General features: G+C 32.3%; 1 protein-coding gene across 2 annotated transcripts; it reads right to left on the bottom strand.

Annotated features, from left to right (window-relative positions):
• Positions 1 to 413: 413 nt before the first annotated feature.
• Positions 414 to 1,706, bottom strand: LOC111783373 (glucan endo-1,3-beta-glucosidase 13-like). Of its 2 annotated transcripts, none has more exons than XM_023664299.1 (4): positions 1,580 to 1,706; positions 1,135 to 1,464; positions 716 to 746; positions 414 to 620 (listed from the first exon to the last, which is right to left on the bottom strand). In XM_023664299.1, exons 1-4 carry the CDS (start codon positions 1,635 to 1,637, stop codon positions 521 to 523), a joined length of 519 nt encoding a protein of 172 aa, XP_023520067.1. In that variant the 5' UTR covers positions 1,638 to 1,706; the 3' UTR covers positions 414 to 520. The 2 variants fall into 2 exon arrangements, with proteins under 2 accessions (XP_023520067.1, XP_023520068.1); XM_023664300.1 differs by having other exon boundaries at positions 414 to 617.
• Positions 1,707 to 14,431: the final 12,725 nt, after the last annotated feature.

The raw sequence follows: 14,431 nt of genomic DNA, 5'->3' as shown, positions 1-14,431 counted from the left end.
TTTTTGAAACTCTTTTAAAAATTTAAAGGTATTTTTAAAACACTTCTAAATAAAAATTCAAGAATATATTTTAAACTAATATTAGTAATTTTTATTCAAAACTAACGGGAACACTATTTTCTTTTAAAAATTTAGAGATATTATTGAAATTTTATAAAAATTGCATCTTTAAAAAAAAAAAAAAAGTTTTTCTTAGTATATTCAAAGCCACTTTTAAATATTCAGCCAAGAAAATTAAAAAAATAATTTAATGGGCTAAAAATAACACTCTAAATTATATATATATTATATATATAAAAGAAAGAAAAAGAAAAAAAAAAAGAAAAAAAATGAGAATAATGTTGAAAATGGTAGAGAGAGAGAGAGAGAGAGAGAGAGAGAGAGGATTCCTAAACCATAGACAAAGAGAAGAATAAAAATAAAAAGAAAATTTACAATTAACTAATGTTGTCTGCTTTCACCACCTGTCCTCCCTTAATTAACTTAATTAATCATACTTAACCCCTAAGTACCTTTATTATTAGCTCCCTAAATACAAATTAAGAATAACCACCAAAATCCCACAAATCTTGTCTAGACGCCTTCCACTCTTCTTCTTCCCTTCTCCAGATGCTGACCTGCTTCAACTCAAATAATTATAAACAAACCCTCATTATTATTTTACACTTCATTTTAAAATAATAATTAGTTAATTAATTATCATTATTATTATTACCTCGATGCTGAATAGTCACATTTTCCATAACCTGTACAAACAAAACAAAAAAAATCCATTCTTTATAAGGGTGTGAGAAAACAGTAAGGTTTAAGACACGTAAGGGGCGAAAATAGACAATATCTACTGGCGGTGGATTTGGGGCTGTTACAAATGCTATCAGAGCAAGACACAGGGTGGTGTGCTAATGAGGACACTAGACCCCTACACGAGTGGATTGTGAGATTACACATCAGTAGAGCTAGACACGAGGTAGTGTGCGAGTGAGGATGCTGACCCCCAAAGGGATGGATTATGAGATTCAACGTGAGCTAGAGAGGGAATGAAACATTCATTTATAATGGTGTGAAAACTCCTCTCTAATAAACACGTCTATAACCCAGCAAAGCCAATGTTAAACATAAAGAGAGAGATATTACTTGGATCTTTATTAGTCAAAGTGGCAGAGCCACCGAAATTGCAAGCCATATCGGAGTTGGCATTCTGTTTATAGAAGCGATTGAATGCATAAGAAGCATGAGACAAGAGCGTGTCGGGTTGATAGCAAGGGCCCCCCTTTTGAATGGCTCGGCAATCCGCTTTCCCCAATCCACACGCCCAATCCAGCGCATTCTGCAGATCGATCTGCGAAACTCCAGGCTTCGCCACGCACCACGAACCCCCCTCTGCACCCGTCGCGTTCCCTTCCGACGGCGTCCACGTCCTCGTCACTGGCACACCCGCCGCCGCCGCCGCCGCTGTCACCTCCCCTAACAAAACCCACAACACTTGAGAGTCAATATTCGGCTGCAAAAACAGAGGCCGTTACAAGACCCATGCTCTGTTTCAGATAAAGATGAGATTTTGATTAGAAAAAAAACATACCCAGAAAGAAATGTTGGAGTAGAAGGAGGATCTCCAAAACCCAGATTTTTGTTCTCATTTTTTCTTCCTATTTTTTTGTTTATGGGTTTGAAGCAAGCTGAAGGGGGTGCAAGTTTTAAATGCAAGTTTTTTTTTTTTTTTGGGTGAAGAATCATTGGTTTCTTCGAGTGAAGTTATCTTCTTTTTCTCTCTTTTAATTTTGGAATTTTTGTTGTTTTTTTGTTTTTTTGTTTTTTTTTTAAATAATGGAGATGAGATTTTAACATTTATGGAGAAGCTAAGGAGCTGCTTTTGGACAGAACTACAGCAGTGGATTCCATCAGCCCTTCATCCAAGCTTTTTTCACAAGCTGGTTTCCTTTGTACAGTGTAATCTTCCTTGTTCCTTCCACTTTTCATAGATTAACACGAGTTATTCAACATGTTTTATCTTTTAGAAAAATTTATAAGAGATCATCCAACATACAATGAAGTTCTTATGGTTGAGTTACTGAAAAGAAAGGTACACATGATTGGTATAAGTAGTTCAATTCTTTTAAGTTTTTCTTAATCAATCTATCGTTATGATCACTCTAATTTAAATGTGATTTTGGTTCATTTATTTACTTAGAGGCGTCCGTCTTTCTGTTTGATGTATGAAGCTCATAGATAATGTTTGTTTATTATCATCTCCGCCCATAATAACTTCCAAATATGTCTTAGACGTCTCTCCATCGTACAAATGTTTGATCTGGAACAATGATATTATTTTGTGAACATACGACCACGAAAAAGATGAGGGCAGGATTACCGAAAACTCGGCATTCAAGCGTCTTCATTCTTGAACCTATTTAATTTCGTTTGGAAAATATGGGTATACAAAATCTAAAAAATCTGTGAGTTCCCAATTTTAAAAAAAAAAATCTTGTTGTAGGTGCCTCTACTAAGATATGACAAGTCAGGGGGAGGGAGAAAGACTTCTTCGTCCGGTTAGTTATATTCTTAAGGATATTCAGTAATAAATTATAGTCTACCATATATATTATATTTGATATTTTATTATAAGGCAAATATCTAATATTTGCCTTATTACCATAGGTATCTTTCCCTTTATTGTTATTTATATTTATTACTGTTTCTATATCCTTGTAATTTATTTGATTATAAATAAGATAACTTTCACACTATTTAGGTATGGTGGATTAATCAAACATTCATATGGTATCAGAGCCATTTTGGTTTAGCAACCCGGATCCTTTCTTTTCAATGGCTTTTGAAATCTTCTACTGTTCTTCTCCACCACCACTGCTGGCTTTGACGCCGCAGGGGCAGTCGTCATGGCTGCCACATGCAGAGCCGATTGATTACTCTTCGGCTCCACCCTTTTGACCTCCAAATCATCCTTCGTCATACTTTGTACATACAACCTCACCTTTTCCAAACATAGCCTCTTTCATTTTCTTTCCAATTTTCCCTTCATCCTTCACATAAACCCTAATCTTAGGATCTTCATCAGTGTTCTCTTTGAAAATATATAGAATCTCGATAAGCCCATCGACCTTATGCAGAGGTTTACCTTTGGAATCTGGGCGCCGCACTGGCCTCTTCGCCAACCAAGTTGCCGCCCCCCTTCTCGCCAAAATTGGCTCATTTGCCCAATGTGGCTACTCTTCCGGCTTCAACATTGTCTTTGTCCCTTGCTCTAGATTTCCCCTTCTACTTCTTGGGGTTAAACATATTCTCACTAGAGCCAAGGCAGCATCGTCGCTAAGCGACAATCCCTCTTCGTGAGTTAGACATATTCTCGCCGAAGCCAAGACATCATCGCCACTGAGTGGCGATCCCTCTGCAATTTTCGATGGCCAAGAAAGTGTTTCTCTACGCCTCCTCTGAACCAGGTTGTTGACATCTTGACGAAAAGTGTTTCTCAACCTCTTTGAATTTTTTAGATCCAAGCTTCACGTTCGTTCAAATCCGACGCTCAGCTTGCGGTGGGGTGTTAAGGATATTTAGTAATAAATTATAGTTTACCATATATATTATATTTGATATTTTATTATAAGACAAATATCTAATATTTGCTTTATTAGCATAAGTATCTTTCCCTTTATTGTTATTTCCATTTATTACTATTTCTATATCCTTGTAATTTATTTGATTATAAATAAGATAACTTTCACACCATTTAGGTATGGTGGATTAATCAAACATTCACATATATGCTGTGTATTATCAACGATTTTCACAGAAAGTGGTAAGATGATGAATTCTAGAGCAGCATGGAGCGAAAGCTCTCCGCTGGCCTTAATCATTTTCCGATCATTTTAAGCTCTCGGGTCGAAAGTTTTAGGGCCGTAAACAACTCAAGTCTCTTTGAAAAAGAAAAGATTGAGCTTTATTGAGCAGCGTTCTCTTCTTAGAGTATCCTTAAGTTTTCTTTTCGATGCTTAAGTCGTAAAGTGAACACATGAAATAAGATTTAGTTTGGGAGTGACGAATGAACTTAGTTTCAAAAGGATCGAAACCAGACCCATTTGGGACAATTTCGAGTAGGTTGACCATGAAAAAGTTAAGGTTGACCTTGCATCTCGAACTTTAGTCGAATATGGTTTTATACTGTGATAATTATCTCTCTATCTAATTTTAATTTTATGAAATTATTGTGTTATTTAACAATAATTTATCATTTTCACCGTTAATTGTTGAACATAGCCCACCAAAAATATTCAATTTTAATGGATTGGGCTTTGGGCCTAACTTTGAGATGTTGGGCCTTCCTAGGCCCTTCCCCCATCCCATTTACTCTTTGCCACGTCACCATACCATACCATACTTTAAGTGTCACCCCGGACCAACACAAGTCCTTTCAACATGTTTTTTAAAAATCTCGGAGGATCACCAACCCATTTGACAAAGCAATCTTAGACCATCGAAACCTAATACAATTTCTTAACTTTACTAGAAGTTGCAAAACCAAAAGTTCTGCATCGAACTTCAACCCCTAAGAGTTGGCCACGAGGCAACAACTTTTAGAGGCAAAAGGCCATGGGGAGATATCGTCCGTGATCCATGAATCTCTGATCGAGAAACCATATTCAATCTTCGTGGCTATTCTACGCTCTTTAAACATTTTAAACTTAGCACACTGAAAAATCTGAGTAAGTAAAGGAAGGAGAATCAACCGAGACCCGTTAATAGCGACGAGCAAAGAACAAACTGGGCGTTTGAAAAAAAAACAAAGACAAACAAAACTAAACACGCTTAACTTTAGAGGTCACGTGCTTAAACCTTCAGGGAAAAAATGCAACTTGTTGATATATATATATAGTAACTATCAATTCTTTTAAACTGATATGATATCGGTTCATTCATGCATTCATTCTACACATGGACATTACAATGTCAATCATCGTCATTTAAAAACTAAAATAAAATAAAATCCAAATAATTGATGTCATGAACATCCCGAACACAATAAAACATTACCATTTTTGTTTGTCATGATTATGAAAATAGGTTGAATGGGAAGTAAAGACAAGAGGATTTTTATTTTGGATTATGCTTTAATTATCACAAAAATATAATTATATTTTCGGATATTTAAAAATTAAATGAAACCAAATAATTGCTACCATCCTTGTCTCTCACCAAATTCTTTTTTTTTCTTAAATTATTCATTTTTAATTATTTAAGGTTTCAATTTTGTATCCAAATTCAACTTGTGTTCTAACATTTTTTTTTTTAATTATTATCAAATTAGTTATCAAAATCATCTTTGATTTCTCATTTATTTTAATTTCGTTAAAATATAATTTTGGTTCGTTGTAGTTCGAGATTTATTCTATTTTAGTCCTTCTACTTTCATATATTTAAAATTTTTGTAATGATCCGAATTTTCAACGCTAATCAAATTATTATATTGGAAAACAACTTTAATTTTAGAAGAAAACTCAGTCTACGATCACACGCCTATGTACCTCCGACATGAATATATAAATACTTAGTAAGTAGCTCATTGAGTATATTCATTTCAAACAAACCCATATGTTCATAGCTCACTCATGACACACGGGAATAGAAATCAAGTCACAAACTATATGAGTTAAAATGATGTTTTAACAATGTGAGATCCCACATGGATTGGAAAGGGGAATGAAGTGTAAGAGTGTGGAAACCTCACTAGTAGACGCGTTTTAAAAATCTTAAGGGAAAACTTAAGGAAGACAATATTGGCTGGTAGTGAGTTTGGGCGGTTTCCAATGGTATTAGAGCCAAACTTCAGGTGGTGTGCGAGCAAAGACGCTGGCCTACAAAGCGGGTGACTTGTGAGATCCCACATCGACTGGGAAGGGAAAGAAGTACAAGGGTGTGGAAACCTCTCCCTAGTAGACGCGTTTTAAGAACTTTGAGGGGAAATCCGAAAGGAAAAGTCTAAAAAAGACAATATTTGCTAGTGATGAGCTTGAACTGTTACAAACAATGTCGTGGTTGATTCAACTTTTTTTTTTTTGGGTTATTTTTTTAATCAAATTGTGAATAGATTCCATGAGATGGGGATCTCAAGATCTCCAAGTAAAAGCTTTACCATTAAAAGTAAGCTTTGAAATGACCAAATCCAATTGCTTATAAACTATATAATAAATATTCCAAAACAACAAAAATAGATATGAATCAAACAAAATCATAATAAGTCTTTGATGGGTTTTCTTTATTGCTCAAGTTCCAATGAATCATTGAAACTTAATCCATGTGGTTGTTTATCTAAATTAGTCAACTCCAAATTAATTATACTTATTTGAACAATAAGAACGATAAGAACTTATAAACACGGCTACGTTAGTATAATAGTAAAAGTTGTAATTACTCGCTTTTTAAGAGATTCGAGCTATAGCTGACTCAGAAGTTTGAAAAGACATGATGATTTAAACCGTTTAAAACGTGCATTCATTATCGTACAAATTCGAACAAAATTTTGATTAGTTATCTATTAGTCTTGTTCATTATCCTCAACAACCCACTTCATTGATACTCGAAATGCAACTCTATCGCATGTTTCAATTCATACTTCTCATCATACTGTTATGAACATTGTAGGCTTTTTAATGTAAGAAGACGACCCTCATGCTTGCCAACGGTTGTTTACCTACGTGGTTTCTTGCTCTCCTTCAAACAATATCACAACTAGAGAGTGGTTAGATACCCGCAAATCGCACCCACAAGACTCTCACAGAAGGTTCATGCTGTTAGATAAACACGACTCTCCACAATGGTATGATATTGTCCACTTTGAGCATAAGCTCTCATGGCTTTGCTTTGGGCTTCCCCAAAAGGCCTCGTACCAATGGAGTTAGCATTCCTCACTTATAAACTCATGATTATTCCCTAAATTAGTCGATGTGGGACTTCCATCATCCAACACATGCATCTTCACAATTCATAATCATAAGGAATTAAATGTGAACCCTAATAGTCTCCTAATAGTCTCCAAGCCAACATAACCAGTTCTAAAAATGTCATACAAACCATCGGGAATCGACCTAGATTATGATTATGGGTTAGTTTGCAAACCCTTAATCGTCTTCATATAACAACATAAGCATATCATTCACGAAATATATCATCAATAAGAATATAATAAGATATTCTAATCATAGAAAAAATGTAGCCATTAGTTAGATAATTAGATAATATAATGAAATAATAATAATTTAATAAAAGGTATTTAAATTATAGTTGAAGTAGACACAAAGACAAGCAATGTGAACAGCTTTGGGGACATAAGGCATATGCTATATTTTTTCATACTACCAAGAAAAATATCTCAGATTCCTTTTCTTCAAATAAATAAATAAATATTTAATAAAATTTATTTGATAATCTTAAATATAATTAATCACTAATAAAAATAAATGTAAAAAAAAAAAAAAAAACGAAAAAGTATATTATATTATTAAATAAGGTAAGTTTGGGGTAGATTAATATTAAAAGTTGATGTCATGATTTTGAACTACAAAACTATATAGTATTAAATATAATATAAGGTTTTGAATGTGTAAATGTGACAAATTATGCCTAGGTGTTTGCCTATCAAAACACCGGGAATATTGGCTCTCTGTTTTCTTTTTCTTTTTCTTTTTCTTTTTCTTTTTTTTAATTAATTAATTAATTAACACTAATCAATAATTAATTATTTTGTTCCTTTGATTTTATAGTATATTGACATTGCCATTCCCTAGGCTTCTAGAAGAAGCCATTTTTAGGGTATTTATAAAAAAAAAAAAAAAAAAAATACATGTCTTCCTCTTTTATAATATTAATAATAATAATAATAGGATGAGGGTATAAATTTATTTATTTAATTAATTAAAAATTTAATATTGATTTTTTTTTTCTTTAAACCTCTTTTTGGCAAGCTTTCTAAAAAGAATCGTGAGTTATCTTCAGATCTTGGCAACTTTTTCTTTTATTTCTTTAATAATCTTATTATTTTTAAGTTAATTAGATTTATTATAAATTTAATATTTAGAAAAAAAAATCAATTTGAGCATAGTTTAGCTGATTAAGACATATATAAGTATAAGTCTCTTGTAATTACTCGTGGTCATGTTACCAACATACTTTGTCCTCCTAAGACAATTTTGAAGAGATCACCCAACATAAAATTGTTATAAGCAAAACACGTTTAACCACAAAAAAAATGTAGAATATTGGATCTTTAAATAAACTTAAAATTAAAAATAAATTAATAAATTTAGCAAAAATTTCTAAATATTTTTCTAAGAGTTAAATATGAATAAATCCAAAATTTAAATATGTAAAAGTAAAAAAAATTTATTAGGATATATATTATGGAATTTTGATTTTTAAAATAATTTATGGGTGGAATGAGTTGTTTGGTTTTCTTTTTTCTTTTTTTCTTTTTTTCTTTTTTTCTTTTTTTCTTTTTTTCTTTTTCATTTTTAAGTAATTTAATGATAATGCATTCACGTTGAATCTTAATACTTTTAAGATATAATTAATTTATGATAATTGAAATTAAAGTTAGAAAATGAAACCATTCCAATTCCAAAATTTATTTATTTATTTATGAGATTTTTACAATATGTGTTCAAAATTTAAAAGACAAATCGAATATTATTAGGGATTTGTTTTAATACATATCTTTTTTTCTCTTTTATTTGTCTATTCTTTATAACACAATTTTGTCAATATTTATTTTTCCTAAATTATTTTTTAAAAGTGTCTTTATAATATGCTCGATTTACTGATTTTGTGATTGTCACGCGTAAGTATCAGCAAAGGTATTTTTTAAGCAACCAATTTCAAGCAGAAATAACTATGATATCCTACATCAGTTAAAGAGAAGAACGAAACATTTCTTATAAGGGTGTGGAAACCTCTCTCTAACAAACACGTTTTAAAACCTTGAGGGAAAGCATGGAAGGGAAAGCCCAAAGAGAACAATCACGGCTAGCGGTGGCTTGAGCTGTTGTTACAAATGGTATCAGAGCCAACACTGGGCGGTGTGCCAATGGGGACGCTGGGCCTCCAAGGGGGTTGGATTGTGAGATCCCACATTAGTTGGAGAGGAGAACGAAGCAACCCTTATAAGGGCATGAGAACCTTCCCCTAACGGATGCGTTTTAAAACCTTATAAGGAGAAACTTAAAGAAGAAAAAATCGGACTTGAACTATTACATAATGGTAACAAAAATTTCTTGAATCACCAAAGTTTTAGGGTTCATAAAGTTTTTGTTGCTTTCTAGTTTTTGAAATTACCGCTATCAATTATGACTTGTAGTAAGATCTAAGAAACAATCTCACTAAGAGAATCAAAATCTCGAGTTTTTCTAGTTCAATAACAAATTGAGATTCGAACATCTAACCTCTTCGTAAAATAGAATCGAAACACTATCAAGAGAATTGAGATATTGCCTTTTTTTTAATCGAAATCTAAATATTTAACCCAGATTAATTTTCGGGTTTGGTGAGTTAAACGAGAATTTCATTACATGATTGAAAGAACCAGTCCAATTGAACTGATTAGATTTTTTGAACTCCTCTCGACACCGTCCTTACGAATATTATCAATCATCATTTCACAGTTCTTTGACAAGTGCGATGTACTTATGCTAGCACTCAACCAACCTAAGCAAACTTCGAATAGACATGACAACACGTACAATGCCATGTAACTTTCATCATTCCCAATTCGGTAAAGACTTGATTTGACCACACACACTACTCGACAATACTTAAAAGAAACCCTTAATCAACAATGTGGTCCAAGAAAAAGGCTCGAGCTAGTCTAGAACTTCAAACTCTCTAACTTATAATACTGTATTATTAGGTTTAGGAGACGTCTAATCCTCCTAGTAAGAAACTAAGTACGAGGCTATGTCTTTTTATCGTCTCTCGACACGTCATGGACGATCTTTGTTCGAATCTTGGAGTTGAAGCTAGAATTAGAGAGGACTACAAAGTAAATTCATCGAGAATTGAAGGACCCATAAGAAAAGTTATTGTTAGATGAAAGTGGGAGAAGCCCATGTGTGCAAATAGTGAAAGTTTGGCTTTGTAATGAGAGTTGACAAACACAATGGAAGGAAGGGTTTCTTTTGGGGGTAGAAATACAAATACCAATTCTTTTGGTGCACTTTTTGTTGGGCTTTTGAAAAACAACCAATTTCATGTGCAAATATCATGGGACCCTAAAAATAAATAAAATAAAATAAAAAATTGGACCCAGTTTTCAAATCAAAGTCCATTCAGACCCCAAATGAAGTGTCCACCTCATCCAATTGCTTGCAAAATTGATGACATGTCATGTACGTACTGTTGTCTTTGGCCATGTGGGTATCTATTATCTGTCCAATCTGTCTCCTCACTACCTCTTATGTTTCTTTCATATATTACTTTTTTCTTTTTTTAAATATAAAAATAATATTTCATCTTCCCGATATAATCGATAAGAAACACTTATAAGAATTGATAGTTACCGTTACGTATACCAACAAGTGTAATCTTAGTGTAACGGTCTGTACCCAAGATTCAGAATTCGAATTCGATACCTGATAGCCTCGACAATCCACATGAACCAACATGAGTACTTTCAGCATGTCTTTTCCAAACATGTGAGCTACTGGAAATGAATGTGCACTTTGTTCGTATAGATAATAACTTTTTCTTAGTCATCTAATCTTCAGGATTGCTCTCGTTCAGATATGATTTTGATTCATTTATATACTCTTACTCGAGTATCACACTAATGTTGGGTGATGTTTTAAAAATCTTTGTATAAGCGAGTTAATGTTGACAAAACAACGCAAAAGACTCGTGTTGATAGGTAGAGAATAGAGATAGTTTTGACTCGTAAAAGCATTTCAAGACAAGTAGATAACGTTGTCATGTTACATAGGATGCTAGAGAATGTCGAACCTCTTACGCTCTATTAAATTTTCGTCTAATGAAATAGATTTTAATTTATTTAAACATTTTATTGAAATGAATGTATAGTTCCTTAAAAGATTCCCATATATATATATAAAATAGATATTGGAAATAATTCATGTAGGGATGATCTCTCATTATTAGGTATTTATAATTTATTTGAACACTATTCATCCAATAATCATTTCTTAAATCTAATTTTAATAATTTGAAATATACATTTTTCTTTTTATAATATACAGAAATCTTTAATAGATTTCTTTCTATTAATAATAGAGTTGGATGAACTTAAATTTGATAGAAACAAGCATGGATAACGAACATAAATTTATTAAAAAAACTGAAACAACCGACCCTATCAAATCCATCCGTCGTATTAAATTATATGACCAAATGAGTTAAAGCCTAAAAATGACTAAACAACTCACGTCGTTTATCACTTTAAAAAATATTGAATTCCATCTACGTTTTCATATATGTTACGGGTATAGACGGAATTAAAATTTTGGCATTAAGATTAAACCTAATTTTAATAAAAAAAATTGGAGGTATTAATATGACTCGAGAACCCAACACTCTGATTGAGCTGAGAAATATGAGATCCCATATCGTTTGGAGAGAGAAATGAAACATTATTTATTAGGGTGTGAAAACATCTTCCGACAGCGATACGTAACGGGCCAAAATAGATAATATTTATGTTAAAAAAATAATTTGATTAAGATTAGGTTCCATTGTAGGAGGAAAAAAAAAAAAAAAAAAAAAAAAAAAACTTGGCCCTGCCACCATTCGTCCATGTTACTTAGTTGGGATACAGTTAACTCTGTTTCCAAACGGTCGGCTTAACTTCCACGAAGGTTCAAGCTTAATTAGGGTTTGAGATCCAATATTATTAATTCCACCATTGTCCCCTACAACCTTCTGCCAATTCTATATCACATGTTTCTTCTGCCCCTACCTTATTTTAATCTCTTGTTTTTTCTTTTAATAATTATTTTTAATTATTAAAAACACCGAAAAATTCAAACCACCCGATTCTTCATATAACCCAAGAACCTAAATAATTCCGACTATCCTATCTAACTCACAAAAGTTGGGTTGAATTATATTTTTTTATTTTCCAATTTAAATTGAATTGAATTTTCTGAAAACCGAAAATTTAGGTCTGTTCAAAAGTTGACATTTTTTATCGAGTCAACTCAACCCAACTCCACCAACTTGAAAATATAATTATAGACCCATTGAACTTAAAATTATTGTTAACCTCAAGAATATCTAACGTCTGTAACCAAAGTTAGTGATGCATTGTTACTGGTGAATATTTGATATTTAAATTTTATGAAATTTTAATTATTAATATAAAAAAAAGGAAAAAAAAACTAATTTTATAATGAATTTTTTTAAAAAAATAAATATTTAAAAAGGTTGCAGCTTGCAGGACGGCAAAGGGTTGACCCAGTAACCAACGGGGAGAAAAGAACTGCAAAATTCTTTCACTGGTAAAGCTTAAACACGGTTATTCACGCGCCTCGAGACTGCACGCGCTTTAATAATGTTTATTTATTTATTTATTATTATTATTAATATTAATAAATTGAGAAAGAAAATAATATGAAGCAACGTATGCCACGTGACAACAGCAGAAACTACCTCCTTCCACGTGCCGATTTGATTACGTCATCCACTCCTAAAAACCACTCACCGCTCCTCTAACGGATACAACTTCCCCAGCACGTGCTAAACTTTACCCATCCCTTCCTGGAGTCACGTGCCATTGTATATATAAATAATAGTTTATTTATAATTTGAGATGATATGAATCAAAAGACATCAATCATACAACGTACTTCAATGAAGACGTGAAGAAATTTTTGAGTGGATTACAATTTAGAGTAATTTAGAGTTATTGTATTTCATTGATGTATTTTAAGACTTTTTATTTACTTTAGGTTACAATCATAGTTAATTATGGTCATTAAGTATAAATGTTACAACTTTGTAATGGCTTCGATAGTTTCATTTTGATGCTATATAAGGTTATGTATGTTGTTTTGTAAGGAGACTTGGAAAATATAATAAAAGGAGCATTTGTGCTTTCTTTAGCCAATGACTAAGTTTCTTTGTAATTCTATGTAGTTTAGGTTGCGTGTAGAATCATTCAAGCTCAACATGATCAATCTTGCTTGTGGAGTGATTCGAATCTCAAACAAGTGTTCTTACCTTGAGATATTTGATCAACAAGAATCATTCAAGCTAGACATGATCGATCTTGCTTGTGGAATGATTCGAATCTCAAACAATGTTCTTGCATTGAGATATTGTATCAACAAGGTAATCCGAATCTTATTCTCCTTGTATTGATTCCTTATCATATCAAAAGATGTCTACTGAGCGTGACAGAGACGAGTTAACATCTTATTTCATTACTCATTTATGTGAAATGGGATAATTTTTTTTTAATATAATTTTTATTAGAAAAATGTAAAACATTTTAATAAATCTATTAATATTTCACCGCATCAATTTTAAATATTTGAATTAGAAATATTTTAATAAATCTTTTAGGGCCTATTTTATTTATTTATTAGGAGTCGTATTTATTACCCAATAAATACACGTCAGAATCTTATTTATTTCTATTAAATCACGACAAATATTTGACTCCCATCCTACTATTAATGTATCTACTTTTCCAAGAGAAATTTTTAAAAACTAAAATAAATTCATTTCATTTATCAATTTTCTCACCTTTAAAATGTGTCAAATATCATCATTTAATTTTAAATTTAATATGTCCTCCACCTTCAAAAGTTTTTTAATTTTTTATTTTTAATATATTTTCTATTTTTTAAATTAATGAGAAATTTTAATATTAAAATTTCAATTTATACAGAGCTCGACACAGGTGAGGATTGAAGTACAAAGCTGAAAAAATACACGAGCTAAAATTCCACTCACCCGTGATAAAATGATAAGGTGGAGAATCGCTTAAGAAATGAAGGAAAAATAAGATTGAAATAGGGATGTTCATTTATCGTGCACGATCCCACCTATCACAAAAAGGAGATTGAAATAGGAGGCCATAGGCTTAAGACACAAAGATGCTCATTTATCCTACAGGGTCCCACCCGCTCAAGCGAAGGAGCAAGAAAAGATTTCTCGATTCTTGTTCTTACCCAAATTCTCGTCTCTCTCACTCGAGATTGAAATAGAAGGCAAAGACACGTACGCTTCCCCGTCTCCACTCCTTGGTCAATTATATTCTCCATTCCTGTCCGTGCCCATTTTTTTTTTACCGGGATGAAAATTGAAATAGGTAAGGGTTAAAATGGGGAATTTGATTTTTAACCAAGATTGAGAATCAAAATCTCCGTACGCCCAACGCATAAATACCCCCACAACTACTTCCTCGCGCTTCCATCTC

The sequence above is a fragment of the Cucurbita pepo genome, chromosome LG20 (assembly GCF_002806865.2).
Source record: "Cucurbita pepo subsp. pepo cultivar mu-cu-16 chromosome LG20, ASM280686v2, whole genome shotgun sequence".
NCBI classification, from domain to species: domain Eukaryota; kingdom Viridiplantae; phylum Streptophyta; class Magnoliopsida; order Cucurbitales; family Cucurbitaceae; genus Cucurbita; species Cucurbita pepo.
This window is presented reverse-complemented; position numbering and strand designations above follow the sequence as displayed.

Coding starts and splice junctions, on each gene's coding strand:
- LOC111783373 (XM_023664299.1), bottom strand. CDS start 1,637: ATGAGAACAAAAATCTGGGTTTTGGAGATCCTCCTTCTACTCCAACAT. Junction 1,465..1,579: donor ACTCCAACATTTCTTTCTGG/GTATGTTTTTTT, acceptor GGGTTTTGTTAG/GGGAGGTGACAGCGGCGGCG. Junction 747..1,134: donor TTTGACTAATAAAGATCCAA/GTAATATCTCTC, acceptor TTGTTTGTACAG/GTTATGGAAAATGTGACTAT.